Source organism: Erinaceus europaeus, chromosome 1 (genome assembly GCF_950295315.1).
Source record: "Erinaceus europaeus chromosome 1, mEriEur2.1, whole genome shotgun sequence".
NCBI lineage: Eukaryota > Metazoa > Chordata > Mammalia > Eulipotyphla > Erinaceidae > Erinaceus > Erinaceus europaeus.
Genome location: NC_080162.1, coordinates 69,541 through 81,797, shown reverse-complemented (window position 1 = coordinate 81,797; position 12,257 = coordinate 69,541). Strand labels below are relative to the sequence as shown.

Genomic DNA, 12,257 nt, shown 5'->3' with positions numbered 1-12,257 from the left:
GTTCCTGTTGTCTTAGGGTTCAAGAAGACAATGGATAGTTATTGTTATCATCACATTATTTGGTGATTGGGTTAACTTTGAAAAGTCCCTTTGTTAGGGTTTGGGGTATAATACCCAACATCTTGTATATAGCGGTGCTACCGGTTGTTTCTGTTCTCCCTGGTCTAGACTTTAGAGAGAGTCAATATATCAAAAACAGCCTATGTATTAAAAAGACTCAGTCTGTGTTTTAAGAAGTTCTAGACATATGATCAATTTTTCCCCTCTCCTATTAATTAAATAGTGTTTTATATGTTTACACTTTAATAGGAATGTAGTTTCTGTAGTGATTTCCTCACTGATTTTTCTTGTGTTTTCCATAAATCTCTGTTTCCTGATTTGTTTTGTGGTTACCATGTGTGTAATAACTAGCATTGTGTATCTAGAAAAGCCTTTTTTAAGTTGATCTTGACTACCAAACATTTGATAGGGCTACTTTGCCTTTTAATCCCCCCCCACTATTTGCTTGTTGTTCTTTCCTATTTTATTGTGTTCTTGTTTCTAGTCTACTGCTGTTCACCTTGCTGAGAATGTGTATTCCTTTGATTTCTCCTTTCCTGTAAGACTCCATTCAGTATTTCTTGTAAGATGGGGTTGGTTGTGGCAAATTCCTTTAGTTTTTGAATATTTGGGAATACCTTTATTTCTCTCTCATACCTGAAGGATAATTTTGCTGGATACAAAATTCGTGGCTGAAATTCTTTCTCTTTGAATATGCCTTGAATATGTCATTCCACTCTCTCCTTGCCTCTAGGGTTTGTGAAGAAAAAGCTGATGAAAGTCTGATATTTCTCCCTTTGTATGTAACTTCTTTCCTTTCCCTAGCAGCTTGCAAAATTTTCTCCTTGTCATTGAATTTTGATAATTTTACAATAATGTGCCTTGGTGTTGGTTGTTTGGGATTTCTGAACCTCGGTGATCGACCTGCCTCCAAAATACGTATGTTCTGAGGATTACCTAGGTGGGGGGAATTTTCATCTAAAATTTATCTGAAAGTTACATCTGGACCTTTGACCCAATCTACTTCCTCAGGTATCCCTATAACTCCCTATTTGACCTTTTTATGGACTCTGCAGTTTCACAGAGAGTAGCTTCATTCTTTCTAAACTTTTCCTCTCCCTCATCTTTGAATTGAAAGAGTGGACTAAAAGGAAAAGACATGGGGGGGGGGGATACAGGTCCAAGAACGATGACAGAGGATCTAGTGGGGGTTGTATTGTTATATGGAAAACTGAGAAATGTTATGTATGTACAAACTATTGTATTTACCGTTGAATGTAAAACATTAATTCCTCAATAAAGAAAATTAAAAAAAAAAAGAGTGGGATAATTGTGTCTTCTAGGTTGGAAATTCTTTCTTCTGCATGTGTGAGTCCATTTCCTAAGCTTTCTACCTGAGACTGAAGTGCACTAAAGGTGTCTTTCAGTCCTTGTAGTTCTGTTTGAAATTTTTCCTCCATGCTGCTTCACTGCTTAGTGAACTCTGCTTTGAGTTCTTTCACGCTTTGTAGCTTCTTATCAAATTTCAAAGTAAAATGCTCTTTCAACTCTTGCTTATATTATTGTAGAGTTCTCATAAGCTTTCTATAGTCTATCTCTGATAGACTCTCTGCATCTGGAATTTTTTGGATTTTTTAAAAAGTTTTTAATATTTATTTATTTCCCCTTTTGTTGCCCTTGTTGTTTTTCATTGTTGTTGTAGTTATTATTGTTATTGATGTCATCATTGTTAGATAGGACGGAGAGAAATGGAGAGAGGAGGGAAAGACAGAGAGGGGGAGAAAAAGATAGACACCTGCAGACCTGCTTTACTACTTTTGAGGCAACCTGCCTGCAGGTGGGGAGCTGGGGGCTCAAACCAGGATCCTTAAGCCAGTCCTTGCACTTTGCGCCACGTGCACTTAAACCGCTACGATACCACCTGACTCCCAGAACTTCTTGAATTTTATCTGATTTACTTCTCTCTGTGTGATGTGACATGTTTTTTAAAATTTTTTAAATATTTATTTTATTTATTCCCTTTTGTTGCCCTTGTTGTTTTATTGTTGTAGTTATTATTGTTGTTGTCGTTGTTGGATAGGACAGAGAGAAATGGAGAGAGGAGGGGAAGACAGAGAGGAGGAGAGAAAGATAGACACCTGCAGACCTGCTTCACCGCCTGTGAAGTGACTCCCCTGCAGGTGGGGAGCCGGGGATCGAACCGGGATCCTTATGCAGGTCCTTGTGCTTTGTGCCACCTGCGCTTAACCCGCTGTGCTACAGCCCGACTCCCAGATGTGACATGTTTTTTAAAAATATAATTTTTATTTATAAAAAGGAAACACTGACAAAAAATAGCCATGCTTTTTTAAAAAAAGATTTCATTTATTAATTGAGAAAGATAGAAGGAGAGAAAGAACCAGACATCACTCTGGTACATGTGCTGCTGGGGACTGAACTCAGGACTTCACACTTGAGTGTCTGATGCCCTATCCACTGCACCACCTCCCAGACCACAATAGACATGCTTTTAAAAATTTTATTTAAGGGAGTCGGGCTGTAGCGCAGCGGGGTAAGCGCAGGTGGCGCAAAGCACAAGGACCGGCATAAGGATCCCGGTTAGAACCCTGGCTCCCCACCAGGTCTGCAGGTGTCTATCTTTCTCTCCTCCTCTCTGTCTTCCCCTCCTCTCTCCATTTCTCTCTGTCCTATCCAACAATGACAACAACAATAATAACTACAACAATAAAACAAGGGCAACAAAAAAAGGAATAAATAAATAAAAATAAATTTTAAAAAATTATTTAAAAAAGGAGACATTAATAAAACCATAGGATAGGAGGGTTACAGCTCCACACAATTGCCACAACCCGATCTCCATATCACACCCCTCCACTGATAGCTTTCCCATTCTCTCTCTCTGGGAGTATGGACCCAGGGTCATTGTGGGATGCTGAAGGTGGAATGTCTGGCTTCTGTAATTGCTTCCCCTCTGAACATGGGTGTTGACAGGTGGATCCATACTCCCATTCTGCCTCTCTCTTTCCCTAGTAGGGTGGGTCTCTGGGGAAACAGAGCTCCAGAGACATTGATGGGGTCGTCAGTCCAGGGAAGTCTGGTCGGCATTATGCTGGCATCCAGAACCTGGTGGCTGAAAAGAGAGTTAACATACAAAGCCAAACAAATTGTTGAACAATCATGAACCTAAAGGCTGGAATAGTGCAGATGAAGTGTTGGGGTGGGGGGTACTCACTGCAGACTGTTGTGTACTTCTGCTTTCAGGTATATATTTTCCCCTGGTTTATGGGCACATGTGAACATATGCGCTATCTCAGGGGACCTGGACTATATCTAGGTTTAGACCAGGGGGAACAGAAGCAACCGGTAGCACCGCTATATACAAGATGCTGGGTATTATACAGCAAACCCTAACAAAGGGACTTTTCAAAGTTAACCCAATCACCAAATAATGAGATGATAACAATAACTAACCATTGTCTTCTTGAACCCTAAGACAGCAGGAGCCTCACATTTCCACTATAGAGCCTATATTTCCCCCAGTCCTGGAACCTTAGGGTGGGGCGCACTTTCCTGCATGCTTCTCTCAATACAAATCAAATAATATTGCATCTGCAGATAGCAACCTAATCAACACAATGAGTGCCACCCCAGCATGCTTCACTTCAGACTGTGTCCAGAGACTTCAGGTGTGGAATGACAACCCTTCAGCTTCATGACTCGGGTGAGACCTTTCCTTTCATAGTATTCTCTAATTCCATCCCAGGTGGTCCACTCCCCAATAAAGACATGCTTTTTAACTGTCTACCTCTTTGCTTTCGCATGTATGGTGTTGGTTATTGTTTGCCAGCAGGTGGTGCTGTTGTGGTCTTTGCTTTCCACTTATTTGAATCTGCAGCGGTGGGTGGGGAGAGGGGGTGTTTTGAGCTATCTGTGGGCTGAGTTTTTTCTTTATCTTAAACTCAGACTGAGAAAAAAAAGCAAACACACACTAATGAATACTATTAATAATAATAATAATAATAAAATTAAAAACCCTGAGTAAAAGTTTGAGAGGTTTTAAGCTCCAATTTCTTTTCTTTTGCGGGGTCTGATAACTGATAACTGCGTTACTGTCCCAGGTGCTGCAGGTTGGTGCTGAATGCTATCCACCCAGAGCTCTTGTTTTGACTGACCATGTCTTTCAACCCACTCCTGTTTCCCCAACCTCACGTGCTGGCACCCACCTGAAGCTGTGGATTTTTTTTCCGTTGTAGATACGTGGGCAATTCAATCTCTTGCTGAGTACAATAGTTGTATCAGGGAGAGCCTGATTGCAGCTACTCCATAAACGATGCCTCCCAGAAATCCCCTTAATCCATTTCTTCATATTAAATTAATGGTTTTGTATTTCTTAAAATTTCCTGACAATGCAGTTACTAAATTCTTTCTGATAGCTCATTTGGATTTGCATCATTAAGTGACCTGCTGTTGTACTGGTTTTCCAGAACTGGCATTTTCCTAGTTTTACCAACTGTTTTGGTTTCTGTTGTTGGCCAGTATATGATGCTGGGTTCTGCTTTGTATGTGAGTTGGGAGGAGAGGGGGAGGATTTTTAAGGAATCTCTTAGTATTATGATGCCTGATGTTCCTTAAACAGAGCCCTAGTGGGTTGGGGATGGGGAGAGTGGAGAGCTTATTCTTCTCTTCCTAGACTGTTTCCTGGATGTTGAAACACTGCTGTAAACTGAAAGTCACTTTTCTCATGTGCAGGGCAATCTTATTCACTAATCTCTATGGCAGCTGGGACAACTTAGTGTTTGATTGGCTTCCCTGTAGCCTCAAGGATACAATGTTCAGTTACCTGCTTCCCTAAATGGCCCAGGTTCAGTTCCCTACTTCCCCAGCCCAACATCTCTAAGGATAGTGGGTTTCACTCAAGAGCCTGTGGCTTCTATGCCACTAAACAGCTGTTCTTAATTCCTTTTCCAATGCCATGAGGTTCCTGAATAGTTTCACGGGGGCCCTTCAAGTCCATCACATGGATCTGAGGCTACTGCAGATAATGGTGTCCATCAGTTATACAACGTCATGTCTCTACTTGATCTTTCTCTCCTTCACCTTCTGTGCCTGCTATCCACATCCAGGTAACCTTCAGACAGTGCTGGCTTTTTGCTTTACCACAAATCCCAGCTGTGCGTTGGTGAAATTCTTGGTATAGTGACTGATATTCTCAGACTGGGATAACTAATAGCTTGGGTGCATGTTAACCTTGATATTTCAAATCATTCACTATCTACTGAGAAAATCTCAATGGCTCAAGGGGTACTCTGGTGTGTGTGTATGGTGTGTGTGTGTTAGAATTTTTTGTGTCTACTAGAAGATTTATTACAATGACTATACAACACTACTAATGGAGAAAAGACCTTCATCACTGATGTTCCTTCTCAAAACTTTTACAAGTTATTGGCTACAAAATGATTCCCCAGTTCTGCTGCTTCTCATCATCCTGACTATGGACTCACCAAGCACTTTTGTTTGTTTGTTTATCTATATATTTTGAACTAAAGGAGTGAGTATGAGGCTTCCAGAGTCCAAATCCCTCTCAGGGTTTTCATCTGTAGTCTGTATTTCTCTAATTTTTATTTTTAAAAAATATTTTATTCATTTATTCATGAAGAAGATAGGTAGAGAGAGAGGTAAAGAACCAGACATCACTCTGGTATATGTGCTGCCAGAGATTGAACTCAGGACCTTACACTTGAGAGTCCAATGCTTTATCCACTGTGTCACCTCTTGGACCACCATTCTGTACTTATCTATTCTGCTCCTTGAGGAATTGCAGAAGGTGCAAAGCCTTGGAGTCGTCTTTATCTTTTGACAGCCTTGCTGTGGCGATTCTGTGCAGTTTGGTTTTCATCTTCTCTTTCTCCTTTGACTCCTGGTCTATTTTCACACCCTCCACATAATGGTGGATGGCCTTGTCTTCACACTTCATCTGATACAGCTGAAAGTTGCCATAAAACATGTGAAGTTTTTGTTTGGTTGCAGGAGAAAGTTCCTTACTGAACTGTTCTTGAAAGTAGAGCTCTGCTTCTTCATACTGATCTGACAGTGCATAGAGGCCACCAAGATAGTGCCAGATATTTTTATTGATCCCATCAGCTTTCTTGAAATGACCCACAGCTTTTTTTATTAGCTCCTGTAACTCCTCACTTTTGCTAAACATTCCAGTCTTTGGGTCACTTATTTGTAAGACTTTTCCCCTGCATAAATACCCGATAGAGTAATGTAGGCGGGCGTTATTGGTTGTGCTTTCTAAAGCCTTTTCAAGCAGTTCTATACCTTTATCCAGGTCACCTTTCCTTTGATAGAACTTTGCTCCTTGTTGAAGAACAGTTGTTGCACATGGGATTGCTGTTAAGGCCTCTTCAACTAACCTCTCTCCTTCATCTTCTTCATTTGTGTTTTGAAGTGTCAGAGCCAGAAGCACTTTCAGATACTGGTTGTTAGAATTCAGCCCAATGGCCTCCCACAGAAGGTCAATAAGTTCCTCAGGGGGCAGGTCATCACCCAGGCGGAAAGTCGCAATGGCCAGTCCACAGGTAAATTCTGGGCTCTTTGGCTCTTTTTGCAGAGCCTTTTCAAAGCACACCTTTGCCCTTTTATTTTCATCTCCCCCACACTTTAACAGGGCCCACCCTTCTTCACTATACATCTCAGGACACTCAATGCTGTAAGGGTTTGGAGACTTCTCACACACTTGTTTCACCTTATCAACATACTTCTGAGCATTTTGCTGTTTGCCCAGGTGGTGGTAGACCCAGGCATAGTTTCCCCAGGTGACCAGGCTTCTGATTTCTGCTTGGCCAGTGTATTCTCTCTGGATGAGCTCTTCAGCCTTTTGCAGGTACTGCAGGGCTTCTTCATCTTGCTTGTCTAAGTGTTTTACATAGGCCAACAAGTTGTACATTGTAGCTTTGACCTTGGTGTCTAAATATTCAATCTGCTCACACACTCTGTCTTCCAGGTCACTTGGGACACCTTTTTTCTTAAATAAATTCCATGTGAAGTGACATTTCAGTTGTGAAAGGATTTCCTCCAGAGACGTCTTGTTGGCCTCACTGTGGAGAAAAAGACACAGTCATTGTGATGGGCACCTGCAGCTTTGTAGCCTGTGATGCAAAAGCAGACTGACTTTGTGTGTCAACTTGACTGGACTAAACATTCATTCTGATCATATCTATGAAGATATTCTCAGAGAGAATAGCATTTGAGCCTGTAGATTGCATAAATCTTAGTTCCGTCCCCAAAGTGGCTGAAGACCCAAATAGAACAAAAGGCAACGTGAATGTGTTCCTTCTATGGACTGTCTTAGCAGAGACACTGGGTCTTTCTGCTCAGCCTTCTTGCTTTTAGCCATTGAGACTCTGAATGGAACTACACCACCAGCTTTACTGGGTCCCCAGATATAAATTTCATATTAGTTCTGTTCCTCTGAACATGCCTGCTTAGTGCACATCCCTAAGGGTTTCTAAAAAGAAGAGGAGGTTTCCACTGACTTGCTGTATTTACCTTCCTGAAGTTGAGGGCTGTGCTGGAACCCACTTGGTGGGTGGATGGGAAGGGAGTAACTACAGTGAGGGAACTGAGGCCTCTCTTGCTTCACTTAGTAAGTCAGCTCACAGTTTTCACATATTCTTGTAAGGTTCATTTAGCCATCTGGTGACATTTTATTTTATTATTACCAGAGCATCATTCAGCTCTAGCTTATGGTGATACATACGATTGAACCTGTGAGATGGGGAACCTCAAGCATGAGAGTCTGCCTACATAACCATTATAGTGTCTTCTCTGCCTCCACCCAGTGGCTTTCTATAGGACTATCACTTTGTGTGGTTTTGTATTTTTTAAGGATCCTTTCTCTTTTCCAGGGGCACAGAATCATTGTCACCATGTTACATGATTTTTTTCCTTTCCCCTCCATCTTTTCATCTTTCCCCTCAGCCTCACAGACCAATGAATGTGTAATAAGCAGTCTTCCTCTATACACAGGTGCTCAGAGAATCTGTTTTCCTAGAAACAAGCCACATTGTTCGCTTTTGGTTATGCAGTTGGTGAATACCAGGGGCGCTTACTGGCTGTATTTAGTTAAATAAGCTACAGAAATTCTCACAGTGTGTACTAATAGGAATTACAAACCATCACTTCTGGTCTTGTACAGATGCCATGGACCTTCCCCTTGTGCCTTCCTAATCATCCTCAAGAAGCCATGGCTCTGCTTTCTACTACTAAAGACTCAGCTTTAGGAAACAATCAGTATTAGGAGAGACCGAGTTATCCTCCCCACCTTCAGAGGAGGTAAACTTCATGAGTGGTAAAATAGATCTGCAGGTGTTCATCTTTCCCTTTATCTTTCCATCCTCTCAGTTTCTCTCTGTCCTATCTAATAAAAATTAGGAAAAAGAAAAAAAAAGGAGACAATGGCCACCAGGAGAAGTGGATTCATATTGCCAACACTGAGTCCAGTGATAATCCTGGAGGAAAAAAAAAAGATTGAATGATCTGTTGTCAGGAGAAATTATTTTCTGAAGCACAATTTGCACAACAATGAAAACAACCTCCACCTTTAGGGGTTAATTTTTACATAAGGAACAGCAAACTCACAACTGTAAAAACTGTCTCACCCCACTTCTTACTCTGAAGTTATTAAATGTCTCAGGTTCAGATTCCCCTCATGTGAGCTGGGTTTGCACTCCCAGTGCTGTCTTTAGTAATGTATGCTGAAAATTTCAGAAAGATGCGTTGTTTAGCTCTTTCAAACAAAACAGCTACAGCAAAGCCAAAGAAAGTCATTTCCTGGTCACAGAGGAAGTGGTTCAGAGGTAAAGCACATGGTTTCAGATCTGAAGCCCTGGGTTTAACTCCCTAGGGATGCACAGTCTGGAAGGATGCTCTACTTGCTCCCCCATAAACAAAATTTCCGTAGAATCATCTCCTTGGGTCTAGTTTGGAATCAGAAGACTTTATGCCATTTTTGAATGTTTTTCTCATCCCAGTTCTCAGCTGCATTCAGTGTAATGTTCTAGAAGCTTAGGGAGCCCGAGAATATCCACTAGAAATAGCCATAGAAATACATTAACCAAATTACCAAGGCATCTAGTCCATAAGGAAAAGAACAACTCAAGAATTTGAGCCCTAAGAACTAAGCTTGCAACTTCCATACAAGACCCCAGGCGCCAGGCTCTCCTGTAGTACTGACCACATGCTGACAGTCTGCTTCTTTTGAGTTCTGGGAAGCTGGAGTCCAAGCTGCTTTTGTCTTCAGCACTCTTGCTAGACTGACTTAAGAAAAGGCTAAGGGACTATATAAAGGGAGAGTAAGGGTGTTGGAGTTCATCACATGATGCTTCCTGCCTGTCTCTGAGTGATTATCTCTATGAAAGGGAAGAGGAACTGGAAAGTGAAACAGACTTGAATTCAAGAGTAGGAAAATAAAACCAAAACTAGACTCACATCTGTGATGAGTCAGTCCTAGTAATTGTTTAAGTGACTCTGCCATTATAGATTGAGAGAATATGAAAATACTTCCCAGGCATCTGACCTTGAACCCACAGAGGATCCCAGGAAATTGTATCTTTAATAAAGTCTATATGAGATTCAAATGTAGGAATCTTTCACCCATGTAGTAATTGTTACAGAAGTTTGTTTTATGTTTTTGTCATTGCTGGAGCTTCAATACTCCACTCTTTTTTTTTAGCTAGAAAGAGAGGAACATAGAGGGTAAGACACTCTAGCACCAAAGCTTCCTCCAATGTGGTAGGGACCAAGTTCAAAACCAGGTCATGTACATGGCAAAGTAGGCACACTATACAGGTAAACTATTTTGGTGGCCCTTCCAGAAATATTTTGTACTAATAGCCTTATGCAGTGCAGTTAAAAATTAATTGTTATTAATATCTTGTTACAAGATTGTATGATGAGTGTCTAGTTCCACACCTCACCCAAAAGCAAAGTTTTGTGTCCCCATCTTCCCACCTCAAAGATCACCACCCGAGTTCTCACAAGTCTTATTTCTTGCTTCTGTTTTGTTTGGATTTTTTTTTGAAAGTTCATGTAAATCAGATCTCTAGGTTCCACATTTCACCTCTTATTTCACTAAGCGCGATCACCTTCAGTTCCATCCATTTTGTCCCAAAGAACACAATATCGTCTTTTTTTAATTTCTCATGCAGTGAATTAACTTCTGGGAGACAATGTGAACCTGGGAACTTGACTCTAATTCAGTGATTTCAGTTCACCTATTCTCTCCATGAGAGAGCACAGTGACTTGAATTTCCATTTGCCACAGATTATGTACATGTGAATATTTATTTTAAATAATTTTAAAATAATAATTTTGCTTAATTCTGGATCGTGGTGGTACGGGAAATTGAACCTGGGAGCTTGAAGCTTTAGGAATGAAAATCATTTGCATAACTACTGTGCTGTTTCTCCAGTCCACCATATCCATTACTTTTCTGCTCAAGACAAAAAGAAATTTGTTTCATGAAATGTGTTCTGAGCATGCTGACTTCAGAGACAGACACTGCTATGGAGTGCATACACTTTAAAATTTTTATCACTTTATTGGGAGGTTAACGGTTTATAGTACAGTAGTTGACAAATGGGTACAGTTTTCACCTGCAGAACTCTTCATCCCCAGTTTAGATCCTTTTCCCACCATCATGCAGCAGGACCCCAAGACAGCCTCCACCCTGTCCTCTACCCTGGCTTCCCAGAGTCCTTTGCTCTGGTGCAACTTTTTTTGGTGCACAAAGGTTTACTTTGTGTTTCCCTTTCTATTCTTGTTTCTTACATTCAACCTACAGCATTTGCCCTCTTTTTGGCTTATCTAATTTAACATGAGCCTTTCAAGTTCCACTTGGAGTGTATAAAAGTGGCTAGAGTAGGGGGAAAAGCAATTAATCGAACTGGTCAAAACCTTCCTCTCAGCCTAAATGCAAGATTCTTGCATAAGGGTAGTACCAGTTGTTTATATACTTCTCTGCTTATCTTAATTTTTGACTCAAAAGGCACTGGTCATGGATTAGCAATGACTAGTTATGAACAATATGGTATTTCAAGCAGTTCTATATGGTTGTTGAATGATTTCTTTGCTCCTTCCTTCTTCTCTTTCCTCTTCCTCTTCCTCCTCCTCTTCTTTCTCCTCCTCCTTGCATTTCTCAGCTCTGGCTGATGGTGGAATTGAACCTGGATTTTGGATCCTCAGGCATGAGAGTCTCTTTGCAGAACCATTATGCTATCTCCCCTGCCTGAATAACTTTCTTCATTTTGGAAAATTAGAGCAGTCTAAATGTGTAAACGTGAATATAGACTTACCCATTGAGTCAAATTCTCTTCTGTATTTGAACTCAATTTTGTAACAATTTGCTGACAACTATTTCCTGGAGTATTTTAAAAATCAAACCAAGAGGGAGTCGGGTGGTAGTGCTGCAGGTTAAGCACACAGGTCGCAAAGTGCAAGGACCCCGGTTCTCCATCTGCAGGGGATGTCGTTTTCGCCGGGCTGGCTTCACGAGCAGGTAACAGATGACCAGAAACTCGTGGCTGAGCTGAGAATGCAGTTTAATCTTTATTCACGAGCGGGCAAACAGTCCAACACCTAACCACCACACAGTTCTGTCCTGCATCTTTCTCCTCCAGCAGCAGCGTCAGGAACTCAGGAAGTACGTATGATAGGGGCGGGGAGAAGGGAGAAGCATGAAAAGGCAAAGACCAAACCACAATCTCCTGGAGGCAGGGGGGAGTGAGACCAAACCAATGTGAAGCATACCAACAAGGGGAGTCACTTCACAGGTGGTGAAGCAGGTCTGCAGGTGTCTATCTTTCTCTCCCCCCGTCTCCCCCTCCGCTATCCATTTCTCTGTGTCCTATCTAACAATGACAACATCAATAACAATAACTACAACAACAAGGGCAACAAAAGGGAAAATAAGTATAAAAAATTTTGTAAAAAATAAAGCCAGGGGATTGGGTGGTGGCGTACTCAGTATAGCACACATGTCACTGTGTTCAAGTGCCCAGTCCCCACCTGTTGTGGGAAGGGAAGCTGCAGGAGCAGTAAAATGATTCTGTAGATGTTTCTCTTTCTCTCTGCCTCTGTCTACCCCTTCCCTCTCAATTCCTGTCTCTAAGCAATAAATAAAATTAAATGTTATAAAATAAAATATAATAAATTC

The 12,257-nt window shown here is 41.3% G+C and overlaps 1 protein-coding gene across 1 annotated transcript; it reads right to left on the bottom strand.

The window, feature by feature from the left end:
• Positions 1–5,504: 5,504 nt before the first annotated feature.
• On the bottom strand, positions 5,505–9,442 carry LOC103127383 (interferon-induced protein with tetratricopeptide repeats 2-like). The gene is made up of 2 exons (XM_007538282.3): positions 9,278–9,442; positions 5,505–7,139 (listed from the first exon to the last, which is right to left on the bottom strand). The coding sequence occupies exons 1-2, from the start codon at positions 9,280–9,282 to the stop codon at positions 5,831–5,833; spliced, it is 1,314 nt and encodes a 437-aa protein (XP_007538344.2). The 5' UTR covers positions 9,283–9,442; the 3' UTR covers positions 5,505–5,830.
• Positions 9,443–12,257: the final 2,815 nt, after the last annotated feature.